Consider the following 19,631-nt stretch of genomic DNA (forward strand, 5'->3'; position numbering starts at 1 on the left):
AAGGTCAGGAAATGGCTACGCTGCTCACTATCCTGAATCGGAATAATGTTCAAGAGCTTTCGACATTTTCTGGCGAAAATAGGCGTGAATGGCCTTATTTTGAGGAGGTGTTCAAGTATACGACTATTGAAGGAAAATTCAGCGACAAAGAAAACGTTTCTCGACTGCGAAAGGCCTTAAAAGGAGAAGCATACCAATTGGTATGTGATCGTTTAAAGTATTCATCGGACGCCGACGCAATTATGAACTCCCTTCGTGCCATTTTTGGACGATGTGATGTCCTGGTTCACGATCTAACCACGGATTAATTGAATCTTCACATGTTAGCTTCGAAGAGTGATTCGAAAATTCGTCTGTGGGCAGTGAAGGTGAATGGTTACGTCGCGGATGTCAGGTTCATGAATAGAGAAAAGACCTCACCAATGGGTACGTGATGACCAATTTAGCCTGTAAGCTTGGTGCAGGTTTATACCAAGAGTGGCAAAAGAAGAAAGCTGGTTTCTTCAATGCAAATTTCGTTCAATTTGCCGAATTTTTAAATGAAAAGGTTATCGATTTGCCACCTGATTTAATGAAGCCAATAACTAGTGCAAATTTTGAAACTACGAAAAACCAAGGTTCAGCGAAATCTTCAAAACAAGTTTTAACTCAACAAGCACAATCTTCAGTTTCTGCCGTTCACTCCACGAATGTGTCAGTTTTAAGGACTCATCAGAATCGGAGAGACTCGCCTTTGTTAAAGAGAATTTTATTTGTTTTACTTGTTTGGATTCTACAAAGCACAATTGGAGGGTTTGTGCCAAGAAGAGAACTTGTGGTTTAAATGGTTGCTCTGGTCGTCATCACCCTTTATTGCATCAATCCAAAGAAATCAATTCAGATCTCAATACATCTGCTGCGCCGTTTTGTCCACAGCCACACATTCACTCATCTCATGCTCGCTCGAATACTTCAGTTCTGTTCAAGATTGCACCAATTCGACTTCATGGTAGAGACAACCGTTTTGTGGATACCTTCGCTTTTCTCGATGATGGTTCATCCTTAACGATGCTTGAAAAGGATCTCTTTGATGATTTGCATCTTGACGGTGTTTCAGAAGACTTAACTCTTCAATGGACGAAAGGTGTAACACGTAAGGAAAAGAACAAGCTTAGAAGTATCTGATGTCAAAAATCCGAAACGCCATATTTTGAAGAATGTGTTCACTGTCAAAGATTTGGACTTGCCATGCCAATCGATAGATGTTACTTATCTTAAAAGCAAGTATCCTCATCTATGGACTTCCTTTGGGGGATTTAGTTGATGCCAAGCCTAAGATTTTGATAGGCCTCGATCAAGCAAAGTTCCTTTTGGGTCAACGTCAACGTCACGGAAACGACCAAGAACCCTGTGCGCTGAAAACGCGGCTCGGATGGATCGTTTTTGGCAGAGGTTATGTCTCGCATCCACACGTTTCTTGTGTTCACAATGTTCCTCGACCAAAAATGAAATTCTATTTTCACGATGCAATCAAACCTGAAGAGAGCTTACACGATCTAGTGAAACAGCATTTTTCAACGGAAGAGTTCGGAGTGAAGCCACCAAAGGGAGATTTTGAGACTCGCTGTAGACATAATGGAATCTTCCACCAAGCTAGTGGATGGTCAGTATGAAATCGGTCTCTTATGGAACTCTGAAAATGTAAGATTACCAGATAGTTATTCGATGGCTTTCAGAAGACTTGTCAGTTTCGAAAAGTCCTTGAAAAAGAAACCACACTTACTAGAATGGAAAAACAATCACATGCGAACATTGTTAGAAAAGGGTTACGCCAGAATCGCTTCGGAGCAAGAGTTATCAATAAAGTGGCCTCGAGTTTGGTACACACCCACTTTTATTGTAGAAAATCCCAATAAACTCCCAATAAAACCAAGATGTGTGTGTGACGTGGCTGCTAAGGTTGATGGGATTTCACTCAACACTTTTCTCCTAAAAGGACCTGACAACCTTGTGCCTCTCCATGCTGGTCTATTTAAATTCCGTGAACGTAAGATTGCTGTTAATGCTGACGTCAAAGAAATGTCCCACCAAATTAAGATTAAAAAGGAAGACCAGCAATGTCAAAGAATACTTTGGAGAGACGGTGAGATGGTGAGAGAAGAATGTCTGGAAGCTGTGGATGGTTTGACAAAAAGAACATATGTTGATGATTATGTTGACAGCCACAACACAGTTGAAGAAGCAGTCTCAGTCACCAGAGATGCCATTCAAATTTGCAAATCCATGCATTTTGATCTAGTTTCTATACAATCTAATAGCTTTGAACTTCTCTCTCAGATGCCAGAAACTCAAGTCAAAACTAATTTAGTCAGCATCGACCCAAACGAATGCGAGGGTTATATCGCAAAGGTCTTAGGAATGTTTTGGCAACCTTTTTCCGATTGTTTTCTTTACACACTTGCCGAAGGTGACGATTTAAAGGAGATGGTCTTATCATTCAATGCCATTACAAAAAGGCGTATTCTTCGTGCGATTATGCGAGTTTTCGATCCGTTGGGCCTTATTTCAATCTACATCATTAGAGGTAGAATCATTCTTCAAGAGGTTTGGCGAGGGGGTTTTGACTGGGATGAGCCAATCTCATCCGAATTGCAAACCAAATGGTTAACTTTCATCAATGAGCTGAAGAACATTGAAAGACTCCGAATTCCACGTCGATACATCTCTTTGAATCCTGACGATTGCAAGGTAAGCCTTATTACTTTTGTCGATGCATCAGAAAAGGCTTTTGCTGCTATAGCCTATTTTCGCTTTGAATGTAATGAAAAGGTAGAAGTATCGCTATTAATTGCTAAGGCTAAAGTTGCACCTGTAAAGCAATTGACTATTCCAAGGTTAGAGTTACAAGCTGCTGTCCTTGGAGTCCGTTTGGTATCTACTATAAAGCAATCGCATACAATAAAAATTGATGAAGAGTTGTTTTTATCAGATTCGACTACAGTTCTCTCTTGGATACATTCAACAACATTCAAATTTCCTACCTTTGTTGCATCTCGTGTAGGAGAGATCCTTGATTCTTCATCTCCACGACAGTGGTATCATGTCCGTTCAAATGACAATGTTGCTGATGATGGAACAAAATGGTTTGATGAATCCATGGGAGATCAACTTACAAGGTGGTTTGTTGGTCCAGATTTTCTTAAGAAAGAATTTTCGGAATGGCCTATTAAACCTTACACTCAACAAGAACAAGAATCAGCAGAAATTGTTTTGGTGCACATTAGGCCTGAATTGCCTTCGTTTGATGTCTACAACAGTCTGAGTGCAAGATTTAAAGCAAAATGGTCTTCCTCTGTTCGAGTTATCGCTTTTTTGCTCAGATTCAAAGATGTCCTTAAGAAAATTCCGTTCGAAAAATAAGTCAACGCCAACTGAATACAACCGTGCTGAAAATTGGCTTTTTCGAAAAATGCAGTGTGAAGCCTTTCCCGAAGACTTATTATCTCTTCAAAAGAATGGAAGGGTATTTTCAAGAAGCTCTATCCTTAGTTTGTCACCGTTTTTAGGCGAAGAAGGAACAATTCGAATGCGTTCGCGAGCCCAAAAAGCCAATTGTTCGTATGCTTCAAGAAATCCAGCCATTCTTCCGAATAATCATCCATTGGTAGATGTTCTCATACAACATCATCACGACCTTAATTTTCACATGGGAACAGCAACAACTATATCAGACATCCGAGATCGTGCATGGATTATATTCATTCGAAAAGCAATCGATAGGGTGAGATCTAAGTGCTTTGAATGCAAGCGGCTCGAAGCCAAACCTGTCGTGCCACTTATGGGACAATTACCAGAAACTCGTTTGGCGTTTGACTCAAGACCTTTTAATCACGTTGGAGTCGATTGTTTTGGCCCCTTATTGGTCAAGTTCGGGCGTGGCACAGTGAAAAGATACGGTATGATTTTTACGTGTCTTACTTACAGAGCTGTGCAAATTGAGCTTCTCAACGATCTCAGTTTAGACCAATGTATAATGGCTGTCCGTCGCGGTCGTTTTGTCATCAACCGAGTGGTAACTCGATTTTTGTACAGTGACAATGGTCTTAATTTCGTTGGGGCTAAGAACATGATGGACAAGGATGTCAAAGAGATGCAGTATAAACTGGGCGAATATACTGCGAACTATAAAAACGTTCTTTGGCGTCTTATCCCAGCTTATTCTCCGGGGATGGGAGGTTCATGGGAGCGGCTAATTCAATCAATTAAAAAGAGTGTCAATTATATTTTAAAATCTACAATACCACGTGAAGATGTTTTAAGAAATGCACTTATGGAAGCCCAATCCCAGATAAATCGACGCCCCTTAACTCATTTGCCTGTAGACCCTGAAGATCCGAAACCATTAACCCCAAATATGATGCTTTTCGGTGAAGAAGATAAAGATGTGACCGTCCCTGGTGTTTTCACTGAAGATGATGCTTGTAGCAGACTTTATAGCAGAAGAGCTCAGCATTTGACGTCATCACTTGTCAAGCGTTGGTACAAAGAATATCTACCTGACATTATAAGAAGAAAGAAGTGGTACAAAAATACCAAAGATGTAGAAGTAGATGACCTAGTCATTTTGGTTGAACCAGATGAATCTCGATCACTTGCAAACTAGGTCGTGTAAAGAAAGTTTACCCAGGTCCAGATACTATTGTACGAGTTGTAGATGTCAAATTATCAATTAAATCAAAGAGATCCGTAGGAAGGCTTGCTGTTTTGGACTTAATGTCTTCAACGTAGATTTCAGACGGCCCCCGGAATGTCATCAAGCCAACGCTTTTTAACATCAACTTACTTTTTTACTGTATTTTAAAAACACTTTGCTTAATTTTTTCAATCATTTTCCCTTGCTTAAATTTCATTGTTTTTTCTAAATTTTTTGATACAATATTTTCATTTGTTCATCAACTGTTTTCAACAATCAAACAATATTTCAATTCCTGTTTGTTTCGCCCTTTATAAAATACCAATTTGTAAGTTTTATTTATGTACGTATTTTACTTTTATTAATTTAAGTACATATTTATTCTGTTTAGAAAACAAAATTGGACAATTCCAAGAATATTTCTTGTTTTGCGTTTTGAATTTGGAAGATTTAATCTTGGCCCGATATTTATTATTTGGAAATCCAATCGGCGAATAAACAGAAATATCTTTATATACAGATATACAAATTCCTTGTATTCAAAAAATTAACTGGCTGTGTCCAGCAAAAAATCTCAGTTAAATGTCATGGTTGGACCTAGGTGTTTGAATTCTGACACTTCTTCTATATTGGAGCCATCGAGATTCCATGTTGCGCTAAACGATCTCATTCTGATTCTGAGATATACTCGTAAATACCAACACTTTAATTTACATGAATCGCAATATTTGATAAGCAGTTTATTTTATGGAGTTGCACAGTAACCGGGTTATCGGCTAAAATCGAAAATTCATTTGCACATACAAGACTTTGTTGAAGACATCTCCAAACAAAGCACTACCAGGAATGGTTTCTTCAATATCATGAATGAAGAGAGACAAAACAAAGGAGCTTATAATTTATCTTTGAAATGAGATGCTTTATTTCAAAATTAAAGGTTGCCTTGAATGTTAGTCAAATAATAGCATAATTATTTCCAGTTACTCGTAACTTAAATAATATAGTGTTATAGTCTCCTTTTAAGTTTACTTTTTCTCTAAGTAATATGTATTTCTTTTAATACAAAAAAGATCAAAGCATGGTTGCTTTGGCAAAATTTCGAAGCACGTGAGGAATTTTGGTTCAAGGTAAGTAAGGTAAAAGTAAACAAGTACCTACCTACACTTCATCCAGCTTACTACTTCCACCTATCAATAAAGACAAGTGAAAATGCTTGTCATCGGATCTAGTTACAACGATAGATTTTTTAAAAACAAAAATTTTTCAAGATACTCGTATCTGGTCTTACTTGTGTCGTCTTCGTATATTTCGTTTACGACAGCATCAACAAAAACACCAGACAAAATGCGGCACACAAGAAAAACCGAAGTAAACGAGCTACAACAATCAAACTGTGTAATTCCTGGCACGATCCAAAATTGATGATTTAACTCACTTAAAACAGCAATACAATGCAATGCCGATCAATGCTAGCGATGTGAAGTGACGTTGGAGATCCAATTAGCCATCAAAACTGAAATCGGACAGCTTTCAACTGGATTGGACTCTATGCCATGACCATAGATTATACCGACTTGTACGAATTATAGTTATGTATGTACACAAACATACATATGTACAAAGACAGGAACAGATAAAAATCAATAAAAATTATATGAGACAGTGAAAATATCGCATATTGTACCTGATGGACAGCAATCAATCGGGACAAATGAACAATTAAAGCGGACTGACAATTTGGTCGCCTTGAACACAATCTGAAAGTACATATGAACAAAATAAGATAAAATAATGAAAAAAAGAATATTTCACTTAAATAACATGAACTGGATCATTTTTTGGGGCTATACATGGATTTATTATATATATTATGTGTAAACTACGATCTGTAAAGGACGACGTAACCGACATTAACAGACCGAAATAGTTATTTTCACAAGATCACTGAAGAACCCTAAAAAAACGTATGTGCTGCAGGCAACGCAACTGAAGTAAAATTTCTTAAGCTTCAACTATATGATTTTGCAGATGGTTATTGTATATAGGTATACTCGTACATGAGTAATAAACATTAAGGTTAAAGTGAAAAAATACTTTTTGTTTTTTTTTCTTCGCAATACCTACCTGTCTGAGTGAAACTCTGAAAAAAAATTTACAAATAAAATAATGTTTTCCTTCAGCGCATTGAATGGTATGCGCAAACCTAGGATATTTTTTATTTATAAATCTTTTTCAGCAATTTACTCAGATAGGTAATTAACAACTTTTGTGAGTTATTGCGAATTAAATAAAAAAAAATTCAGCCCACCCTAGTAAATATGTATGTATTTATACAGTTATTGATTTTAATTGATAAATAAATAATGATGAATAGATTTTTGTTCACCCAAATATTTACAATATATGAATTTTAAAATTCATTTATAATTAAATATTTACTTTTAACTAACGGATTGAACAAATTATTATTTCATGAAATTGTTTAAGACGCTAGTAAATTCGCAAACCAACTACTTACTGAGACACATATATGTATTGTATATAGGTTATATGCACTGGCTATGAGAAGAATAGAGGAATAAACTAAAAATTTATAACAAAAGTTGTTACTCAAATGTAGCCACTTTTCGCCTACTACTCCGTTATGATTGTCATAGTCGATCGACTACTCAAGCAATCGCAAGAATTGTGAAGAAATTTGAAGAGAGTGGCTGCGTAATTAATGTAGTAAAGGCTGTTTATCATCGTCATCGAACTGTCCCATTGGTGTTGAGAGTTTAGCTCTAGGCCCAAAAACCCCTACACCAATCCCTTCAGGTGTTCTAGACCCATCAGTGTAACACTTAATGGTATTTGATTTGAGGGTGTAGTTCACATTTTCACTAACCTACTCTTTCCTGGAACTTAATTCCGTTTAAAAGTTCTTCTTATAGTTATATATTGATTATTCCACTATGGCGCCTTAAACAATATATTCAAACTGATAATAGATGCGTTTCAGTATCGAAAATAGAGCATATTAGTTATTTTTCAGATTTAAACATTTGGGATGGTGTTTCTATCCGGGTTATTTTAAGAACCCCAAAAATAAGTTTTCCCGATTATGTTCAAGAAATAATAATAATAAGATAAAGTAATATGGGAAAATTGGTAACCTACATGGGTAATTGGCCGAAAAAAAGAAACTAATGGCTATAATTACTGCTGTGGGCAGGTTTAATTAACTCCAGGAATGCATTAACGTTGTAATTGTTGAAGTCTTTTCTACTACAAACAGAAACGTTTGATGAATGCAATTTGTTTAATTTTTACAATATAAGAGTTTGCGGTGAATGTTAGGAAAATTAAAAATGTATTTCGAAGATATAATGTCAACAGAAGTACATTCAGGTGCTTCTTTTTCATAATGCATTCCCTATAAGCGAATTGTTCTTATTAGAATGCGTCTTTGTAAAATATAGCATAACTTACATTTTTCAAAATGTGTCAAACAAAAAGGATTCATTTAAGGATTCAAAATAGGTCATGTATAATTATGACTTCATTTTTACTTAAATGTAGTGTATCACCTGATATTTATATAATGCACACGATTTTCAAGACTTTCTCAAGTCAAATCTACCGCAATGGAGGTGTAGAAACGGAGATAACCACGAAAAACTTACATTTGGCGATCCCTAACCTACTCGTATGTACCTATGAGATCTTATTATTTATAATCACTCAAATTTCAAAAATAAATGCAAACAAAAATATTTTGTATTCCAATTCTGTTCTGTTAGCAGCTATAGCTATTTAAGTGTTTACCTACATAAGTACATATTCCTAGATTGATTTTATGAAATAGGTCAAAACAAAAAAATTGGTGTTGTTTTAACATTGGAATTTTGTTCTGTGGTCAATTATTTGTTTGTATGTATAACTACCTATAAACGCGAAATATTTGTTTTATTGTAAGATGCCTGTATCTACATTTTAAATAGATATGTTGAAGATGTTATTTTAATTATTTAAGATAAAAATATATTTATAGTTACATAATTACCTACAGACGTACCTACAGCATAAGTCAATGGTAGTACCTAACTTATGTATTTATACAAACTCTATGCAGAAAAAAACATTCAACAAATTCACATTCCGCAGTAACGAATCCACTTCCTCAATTGTTACAACCAAAGTCAAAAAATAAATTTTGAGGCTCCACCCAGAGACAATGTCATATTAAAAAAATATTGAGAAAAGTTTACAGATGGCGTCGCGGCAGGAAAAGAGGCAAATGAATTTGCTTTTCCATATTATGCGCATTTCTCTACTCATTGTTATCAGTGAACGTTGAACTTATTCCCGTCTGGAAGAACGAACCCCTCTGAGAGAGTAAGTATTTTATTGGAATGTGGAACTTAATCAAAGGCAACATGAACAAGAACGACCAACATGCATGAGAACACATTATACATCGAACACACTTTTGTCGGTATGGCAGTTTAAGTATTTTGTGTGGGTGGATGAAATGAAACACTTAACAAAAAAAATCCGCATCAAATTAAAATGCAACCACCAATGAAATAAGTAGGCACTGGTCATACTTTAGATTTACATTAGTAACCACTGTATGACGCAGAGGCGTGTGCAGTGCGCGGACGGTATGTTCATGTCCTATCCTAACAAAATCTCAGATGAATTAAATAAACATAAAATTTACAGGTTGTGTATGCCTAGGTATACTGTATAGACTTATCGTTATAGGGTGATTTATTTCGTACTATTTACTAGTTTACATATACCGGTTTATGTAATCGCTCATATTAAGAAGCATACCCTAATAATTAGCCTATTACTCACAAATCCTTATTATTCTTACGGTTATGACAGAAATATGGAGGAAGGGATTACGAGCTTGTGCGGAAGCCCTAATTTGAAATGTATTATTTAAGGTTCACGAAGCTAAACTGAGTAATTTTCTAGATATCGATTAAATTTTATCGATTTAATTTCGCCCTGTACGTTGCTTTGAAAACTATCCCTTTTAAAGGAATATCTATGTTCTTGTTCTAGATATTTATGACAACCAAGGCATATGATTTGGCAGGGTCCTCCCTGGGAAGAGGTTTCGGTTAGTGTTTGCCTAGTGCCTAGACACCAATCCAAATTACCAGACACGATTTTGAAGTAAAAAGTCAAAATATTAATTTTTCAAATACTATTTACTCCAACAACTTTGATAAAGTACTAAATGTATTTTGGGCTTTTTTACTATTTTTTTCTGTTTTAAGTCATTTTTTTTATAAAAATGGCCTCTACCTCCTAAGGGGGAAAGTAGACACCCTTTCTTACATTTGTTTTCTTGTCTGGACCCAACCTATTCGCTCTAATTATGTGGTGCATCTATTTTTGTATGAACCTTTTTACGACGGCCGGCGCGGCATCTTTATGATAGATAAAGTGGACTAGAGGTAAAGTGCATTTGCAAATTTATTTTGCATTAGGTACATATGTATATGAATTTTTATATTTCGAATTATTTTATATAAACGTTAAATAAAGCCAAATAAAACTAAATCCAATTTTAAATTTTTGGTTTTATAACATTCAAGTTAAGTGACCAATTTTTTTTAATTTAACTTTCAGCAGTTTGTTTTGGATAAAGCATTGCATTACACTAAGCATAAGTTATGTACCCATGTTTAAGGGGTTTCTTTGATGAATTATTTTTATACAAAATTGTATTGATATGAATTGGTATAAACTCTTCATAAAGAGGTAGAGCTTAGTTGTCCAAGACCACCTTTGAAAACTGAGGACCTACTGTACCTATAGTTTTAATTACGTATTATAAATTCATTTGAAGTTTCGAATCTGTCCTGTAATCGGCATGCCAAAATCAAAAATCCCGAACGTCCAAAATTCAAAATTCCGAAAAGCCAAAATCCCGGAGTTCCAAACCCCCGAAAAAAATAAACACGTTGAGAAAATTCTTCGTTACAAGCGTGCATAGTGCCAAAGGTATTAAACAAAAGGAGAGAATACAACATACATAAATACATAAGAGGATACAACGGTTTGACTGGAAAATTAACGACTCCGTGTTAAATTTTTGTTTAATTTATTATTGTTTCATTTGCGAAGAAATGAATTGGATTTTGTCTTTCGGGAATAACGGTTTTCGATATTTTTGTTTTTCGGGATTGTGGAATTTCGAGATTCCTGATTTTCAGTATTTTGGATTTTCGGGATATTGGATTTTTGGTATTTAAAATTTTGGACATTTTGGGGTTTCGGGATTTTATCCGTCTCCCTTATTTAAATTAATTGTAAATATGAGGCTAATTTGTTCTCTATTTCTAGCAACCTTTTAACCACTTATATATAAAACAAAGAAAACTTTTAAAACACTAATATTTATCCTAATTCACTAATGAAAACTTCCAAAAATCGGATGGCATTAATTGATTTGTTATTGAAACAATAACAACTGAACCGAAAAAGTTAGTTCACTAAACATATTTTATTCAATCTTTTGTGCACATCTAATAAACTAAAAATTGAGAAAACAATTTGTCTAAGTCAAACATACAGGGTTCCCAAAAGTGCCAAAAAGATACAAAATCGTATGCATTTTGAGACTTATAGACAACCAAAAAATAATCAAAAAATGGCTTTTATTACAAATCTTAAGATTTAAAGTCACCTTTATCCGTTTTAAGGAAAATATGTATCACTTTTTTGTCCAACTACATATAACCATAAAAATGGAATATTCATAAATTAACAAATAAATAAATAACTTAAAACACATAATTTAAGTCAATATATGTATATGGGTATAGTTAGAACGGGCATGCATTGATAACAATGTTTTATTCAATTAGTTTAATAGAGGGTTGTCTGGAATATTACCGCGTATTTTAAGTCAGTCATTGAGTCTTGAGTTTTCTATTTGAGATCAATTTAGGATTTCATTTTAAATGAAGACCTAAAGTGGTGCCAAAGACGATTTCGCGCAGTCTTTAGTATTTTGGTTTGAAAAATCTGCTACACTTTATGTGAAATTGAGACGGATTTACTGTTGACAACCTACGCAAACGAATTAAGGACAACGAACTTCTGATATGATGGTGTTAGGTCCCTACAGACCACGTGCAGCCAAAGAACTAGCGGAGGCCATAGACTGCTGTAAAGCAGACATCACCACCGTCCAGGAAATACTATGGGATGGGCCGGGCAAACTGCTATATTTACTATGGTGACTGCTACCACAAAAACCAACAGCGCTTATTGGATGCGGCTTTGTCATTGGTGCCAGACTTAGGCAAGAAGTGTTGAGCTAGAGGTGCATCAATGAGCGCCTCATGATCATACGCATCAAGGTTAAATTCGGCAACGTTAGCCTGATATGCCCGCACGCCCCCATATAAGATAAAAATGACAACACCAAAGATATGTTCTTCGAGCTCTTAGACAAAACATATGTGCAGTGTCCTAGCTACGATATTTAAACTGTCCTTGGCGATTTTAATGAAAAGCTAGGAAGGGAAGACATCTTTTTTTTACACTTCAGAATTTCAGAAAGTAGTAAGCTTATACGAGCGTCAAACTACGATCAGAGGCTTATCATAAGTGCATGTGTTAGTTGTTAGTAAAAAATAATACAATTACAGCCTAACACACGCACAAAATACAAAACAAAATTAACATTTAACTATTACAGAACAAAAAATAAAATGAGAACATTTACGATAGTGGAGCACTGGTTCTAAACAATGATTTTAATTCCACCTTATTTAAATTTAAATCTATCGATGAACAGTTTAAAGTTATATAAAATGCTCATTCGACTTAAAGCTAAATTCTTCCCATAGTTAGTTCTATGGAAGTCAATATGTATAAAATCAAATATGCGCAGGTGATGAGTAATTTAAATGTACACATAAAAGCAAATAAGTTGCTCAATTTTACCATTGATGAGTTGATAAAAAAATATTAAGTCTTTATTAACACGCCTTTGATGGAGAGATTGCATTTGAAGAGGTAGAATACGAATAAGGATCATCCCAAGGAAGACGAATTAAATTATGTTGAATTGATTCAATACGCTTTCTATGAATTTCGTAATAGGGAGTCCATACCTGCGAAGCATATTCAAGATGAGGGCGAACATGGCAATTATAAACAAACAAAGAGTAACATAGGGATCATTAAACTCCTTTGCCCAGAGTTTTATAAAACCAAGCATAGAACTTGCCTTTTTACTAATAAAATGAATGTGATATGTAAACTCTAAGTTGGAACGGAAATGTACAACTAAATCTTTAAATGTGGAGACACGACAGAGTTTTAGATGTTATATACAGTAGTCAAATACGTTACTGATTAGTTTTTTAGTAAAAGTTATCGTCTGGCATTTTAAAGCGTTAAGTGTAAATCTATTTTTCCCACACCAAAATGTGAAATTATCAATGTCGGCTTGTAAAAGAATACGATCATGGGTGGACTTTATTATTTTAAAAATCTTCATATCGTCAGCAAAAATGAGAAGTGCACTTGAGCGTAGACATGACGATACATCGTTAATAGACAGGATGAAAAAAAGGGCCAAGATCGCTTCCCTGGGGAACATCAGATTGAGCAACAAAAGGTTCAGAATGACAATTTCTAAATTTTACCTCGTAGGATCTGTTTTCAAGGTATGACTTAATCCAAGCTAAGAAAAATGGTGGAAAACCAACAGCCTTAAGTATAAATCAAATATTACCGTGGCTAAGTTGGTCAAAACTTTAGAAAAGTCAGTGTATAAACAGTCAACTTCATGACCTTCTTCTAAAGCGAGAATGTGAGGAGATTAGTAACGGTTGATCTTTTTTCCACAACACCATGTTGCTGTTCGCAAATGATACTTTTACTAAAATATACTACGCTTTCACCAACAACTTTTTCAAATACTTTAGGAATGCAAGAAAGTTTTGCAATGGGCCTGTAGTTGCTTATATCCGACATCCGACTTGTTACCTTTCTTGAAAATTGGTGTAAGAAATGACTTCTTCCATGTACTGGGAAATTTGCCTGTTTTTAGAGAAAGTTTGAATAAAAAAGTAAGGTGTTCAACTAAAGCATTACTACACTTTTTTAGTACTATCGGGGGAATACCATCAAGACCGGCTGAGCAGTCACCATTCAACGCATATAAAAGATCAAGCACCGTAGTCTGTAGCACAGGTATGTGACTACAGCTAGGTTCCGAAAAAATGTGAAGATTATGAAAATATACTTCATCAACTTCTTGAGGGCTATTAACAAATGACTCACGTAAATTCGTTGCGAAAGCGTTACAGATATCAAAAGTTTTATCTAACGAAAGGTTCTTGTAAGTGAAGTTAACTGGAAAGCCAACAGATTTTTTCTTTGAATTTACAAAATTTAGGCACTATCTTTAAAAAGTCTGTCCAATTACTAGCATATGCTGATGTTATTGACATAATCTGAAGAACTCGCGTGATGTCAATGGGATTTTGTGAGTATTGAGGCAGAGGCGGCATAAATAGGTTTAACGGTTAATGAGAGCAAAACAAAATACATACTGTCGTCAAGAAAGGACATACAACACCGACATCTTGGTTAAAACGTCATCATTGACAGACGTAACTTTGGGGTAGTCAAGGCCTTCGTCTACCTAGGCTCCGCTGTAAACGCAGAAAACAACACCAGCGCTGAGATCAAACGCAGAATAACTCTTTCCTATATGAGGCCTATAAGACCATTATCATACGGTGCAGAAGCATAGACTATGACAAAAGCGGATGAAAGCACCTTGGGTCGGTTCGAGAAAAGAGTTCTTCGTGTGATCTATTTTCCCGTATGCATCGAAAGGGAGTGGAGGAGAAGATGGAACGACGTAGACTTAGCCAGAAGGGTAAAAGCCTAATGACTATGGATGGCTTCGGCCCTGAAAGTCTTCGAATCCAAACCCACAGGACAGCGCGGAAAGTGACCTCACCCAACTTGGAGCCCGAAACTGGAGACATATAGCTAGGAACCGAGTTAGATGGAGACGAATGTGGGAGATCGTGGGATAATAAGAAGTGCAAGTGGAGATATGGGAATGTGGGAAATATATTATTAACTCCTCCCATCCTTAAGACTGGACGTCCTCGTTCATGATGTTCATAACACGTAATTTTAAAATTTCTTCATCTAACGCTGATGAAACATTGTCTGTTTTTGTTGTTATTTTAACAGTTTTTGGCTTAATTTTTACATAAAGCAGGACAAAAATCACAAGTGCAAGTATAGCTATGGTGCCATAATATAACATCCATTTGCTTCTCTCGAGCGTAATCGAAAATTCTTTTATTTTTTGGTTGTTGATGATGTGCAGCTTGTGTAAGCGCGGAAGCGTAATTTTTTCGTTGAAGACGACTTCATTCAAAATAGTTCGTTTTGGTGCTGGTAGGTGATTCACTTCTATAGACTTTTCTGTGAAAAACTGTTTGCCATTGATATTGATTTTATTATCGTATGTTATTAGGAAGGTTCCATTCAGGACGATACGCTGGCCTTTTTCTTCTATAGTTATGTTCTCGTCCCTGGCTACGATAAGTCCATTTCTTACGACTTCGATCTTTTTGATGTCGATAGCATGAGGAGTTGGGAAAGGCAAGGATTTTGGGAATCTGTTTCACAATAGGAGTATAAGGGAGCTTTCTTACAAGTACTTAAGGGATATTGAATATTTTTACAAATTGCTGATATATTTGAACTTAAATCAATAATTTTATTATTACGAATAACAGGAATAATTTCGAATAATTTACATATTTCCTGAACCTCAGGAATCTTAATTAAATAAATTAAAGAATTATATTGGTAATACAGTTTTACATCGGCAATATTTAACAAATCGCTTAAATCAGTTAAAACACTTTCTTTAATCTTGATAATACCTATTTCCTCTGTACTTAGAATGAAAGGATTAACAATGTTGTTTTTGGCAAGAATGAGAGAATAAATGTTATTATTATATATTATTATCTTAGATTATTTTTATGCGCTCGTCTTCCTTCAATTACTACAGCTGTGCCTAAATCAGCCTGAATAGTTTTTTGGTTATAAGGTTTGGATAATTTATTACCAATTCTTTTATTAGTTTTTACATATACCTTTTCACCTGGCCTGAAATCTTTAGGCGTGGTATTTTTATTGTGGAATTCAATGTCTTTGATCTGTTTAGTTTTTAATTTTGAGATAATTGCATTTGTCATTTTTTTAGAGATATCGTGCAAAAATTTCTGAGGGCTTATAACCTGTTACCGAGTGAATTGAGTTGATATATTTGAAGGTTGATAGTAGCATTAATTCAACAATATCTGTTGTACTATCCTTTGTACACCTAGCTATTTCAGCAAGAGTCGAACCTTCTACCTGTCCATTGCTTTGACTGTGGAGTGCTGGTACAGAATGTGTAGAAATGTTAAATTCGTTTTTTAGCAATGCTTGCGTTGCAATTGATGTAAAAGCGCCTTCATTATCTATAACTATTATTTTCGTATTTCTAAATTGGGAAATTATTTCTATTAATGGGTTTTTTATGTCAACAGAATTTCTGGATGGAATATGTTTTATAAAGGCAAATTTAGAAAATGTGTCTATACATGTTATAAAATATTTTCGACCAGTATTGAAAATATCTAAATGAAAAATCTCTCCTACATACGTGGGAATTGGTGTTGCACCGATCGGATGTTGCGCTGGTCTACGGTGATAATTATTTTCCTTACAAATTTTACATTTAGAAGCGTATGTATTACATAGCTTCATAAGCTTTGGAAAATAGTACTCTGAGATTATTTGTTTGAAGTTTTCTTTTGGTCCTCTATGTGCTCTGTTATGCTCGTTTATGATAAGTTCCTCTTGATCGTGTGTGTTAAACACATCTTGAACAAGTTTGTTTGCATATTAATTTTTACTTTGGGGAAAGCAACCATTAGGTCATTTTGTATTTTACCTAAAGTTTCAATGTCACAATAGATTCCATTGACTAAATCCGTATGAAGAACATCACGCAATATTTCGATAAGTTCTCTGATGGAACTGAATGTTATTGTATGTCTAACCTGTTTTTGGAAAAAAAATTAACTTTTTTGCTTTTCTGAGAACCTTGACTGATAAAGATTTGATTTTTGAAACAATTGATTGGATTTTCTACCGAAGGTATTACTTTTGTTAAAGATTCCTCGCTATGAGCAGTTTCTCCCGAAAGAGTGCGTGTTAATATGTTGTAGAGATAACGCATCAGCTACCTTGTTTTCTTTACCAGGTTTATAATAAAAGGTTGGAGAATATTCTTCAATAAATGCTCTCCATCTTTTCAGTTTGGTGTTAGGATTTTTTTCAGAAATCGCAAATGTGAGTGGTTGGTGATCTGTATCTGTATAAGTAATTTCTCAAAGATTTGAATGCCCAAACTATTGCTAGCATTTCACTTTCATTTGTAGCGTAATTTTCTTCAGACTTGCTTAAAGTTCGAGATATCATTGTAATAGGTCTACCACCTTGAGAAAGAACGGCCCCTAATGCTTGCGATGAAGCATCGGTAGTTAAGTCCAAAGGCTTTTGAATATCAGGATAGAATAGTAAAACATCTTCTGAGGCTAAAATGTTCTTTATTCTATTAAAGGTACATATAGCCTCAGTATTTAGATTAATTTTAATGTTCTTAGACTTATTCGTTCCTATATTTCCGTTTTCTCCTCTTAGGTATTTTGTTAACGGTTTGGTTATTTGGGCATAATCTTTAACAAAGCGACGGTAATAACCAGAAAGAATAAGAAAAGATCTTAGTGCACGAAGTGTTTTTGGCACTTCGGAGTCTACAATGTCTTTGACTTTATTTGGGCAGGTTTTAATGCCCTCTCCAGAGACAAGAAATCCTAAAAATTCAAGCTCATGCTAAAAAATTAACATTTTTCTGGAGATATTCGCATGTTAGCGTTTAAAAGTTTAGAAAAAATGTTCCTTATATCTTCTAGATGATCTCTTTCTGTCTGCGAAAAAATGATTACATCATCTATATAAACATGACAACATTTGCCTATTCCATCTCGCAATATGTTGTCTATTGTTCGTTGAAAAATGCTGGGAGCATTTTTCAAGCCGAAAGGTAATCTGCAGAACTCGTATTTTCCATTATTTATGGAGAAAGCAGTTTTTTCCCGGTCCTTTTCTTCTAGGAGAATTTTATGGAAGCCGGATTTTAGATCTTTTGTTGAATAGAATCTAGAATAGAATATTTTCGACCAGTATTGAAAATATCTAAATGAAAAATCTCTCCTACATACGTGGGAATTGGTGTTGCACCGATCGGATGTTGCGCTGGTCTACGGTGATAATTATTTTCCTTACAAATTTTACATTTAGAAGCGTATGTATTACATAGCTTCATAAGCTTTGGAAAATAGTACTCTGAGATTATTTGTTTGAAGTTTTCTTTTGGTCCTCTATGTGCTCTGTTATGCTCGTTTATGATAAGTTCCTCTTGATCGTGTGTGTTAAACACATCTTGAACAAGTTTGTTTGCATATTAATTTTTACTTTGGGGAAAGCAACCATTAGGTCATTTTGTATTTTACCTAAAGTTTCAATGTCACAATAGATTCCATTGACTAAATCCGTATGAAGAACATCACGCAATATTTCGATAAGTTCTCTGATGGAACTGAATGTTATTGTATGTCTAACCTGTTTTTGGAAAAAAAATTAACTTTTTTGCTTTTCTGAGAACCTTGACTGATAAAGATTTGATTTTTGAAACAATTGATTGGATTTTCTACCGAAGGTATTACTTTTGTTAAAGATTCCTCGCTATGAGCAGTTTCTCCCGAAAGAGTGCGTGTTAATATGTTGTAGAGATAACGCATCAGCTACCTTGTTTTCTTTACCAGGTTTATAATAAAAGGTTGGAGAATATTCTTCAATAAATGCTCTCCATCTTTTCAGTTTGGTGTTAGGATTTTTTTCAGAAATCGCAAATGTGAGTGGTTGGTGATCTGTATCTGTATAAGTAATTTCTCAAAGATTTGAATGCCCAAACTATTGCTAGCATTTCACTTTCATTTGTAGCGTAATTTTCTTCAGACTTGCTTAAAGTTCGAGATATCATTGTAATAGGTCTACCACCTTGAGAAAGAACGGCCCCTAATGCTTGCGATGAAGCATCGGTAGTTAAGTCCAAAGGCTTTTGAATATCAGGATAGAATAGTAAAACATCTTCTGAGGCTAAAATGTTCTTTATTCTATTAAAGGTACATATAGCCTCAGTATTTAGATTAATTTTAATGTTCTTAGACTTATTCGTTCCTATATTTCCGTTTTCTCCTCTTAGGTATTTTGTTAACGGTTTGGTTATTTGGGCATAATCTTTAACAAAGCGACGGTAATAACCAGAAAGAATAAGAAAAGATCTTAGTGCACGAAGTGTTTTTGGCACTTCGGAGTCTACAATGTCTTTGACTTTATTTGGGCAGGTTTTAATGCCCTCTCCAGAGACAAGAAATCCTAAAAATTCAAGCTCATGCTAAAAAATTAACATTTTTCTGGAGATATTCGCATGTTAGCGTTTAAAAGTTTAGAAAAAATGTTCCTTATATCTTCTAGATGATCTCTTTCTGTCTGCGAAAAAATGATTACATCATCTATATAAACATGACAACATTTGCCTATTCCATCTCGCAATATGTTGTCTATTGTTCGTTGAAAAATGCTGGGAGCATTTTTCAAGCCGAAAGGTAATCTGCAGAACTCGTATTTTCCATTATTTATGGAGAAAGCAGTTTTTTCCCGGTCCTTTTCTTCTAGGAGAATTTTATGGAAGCCGGATTTTAGATCTTTTGTTGAATAGAATCTAGCTTGTCCTAAATTTGAGTGGATTACTGAAGTTTCTGGGATGGGATACCGATCTGGTATA

At 34.9% G+C, this 19,631-nt stretch overlaps 1 protein-coding gene across 1 annotated transcript; it reads left to right on the forward strand.

Moving 5' to 3' along the window:
* The first annotated feature begins 3,448 nt into the window (after positions 1 to 3,448).
* On the forward strand, positions 3,449 to 4,642 carry LOC129950547 (uncharacterized). Its single transcript, XM_056062477.1, has one exon. It carries the CDS (start codon positions 3,449 to 3,451, stop codon positions 4,640 to 4,642), a length of 1,194 nt encoding a protein of 397 aa, XP_055918452.1.
* The last annotated feature ends 14,989 nt before the right edge of the window (positions 4,643 to 19,631 follow it).

The sequence above is a fragment of the Eupeodes corollae genome, chromosome 3 (assembly GCF_945859685.1).
Source record: "Eupeodes corollae chromosome 3, idEupCoro1.1, whole genome shotgun sequence".
NCBI classification, from domain to species: Eukaryota; Metazoa; Arthropoda; class Insecta; order Diptera; family Syrphidae; genus Eupeodes; species Eupeodes corollae.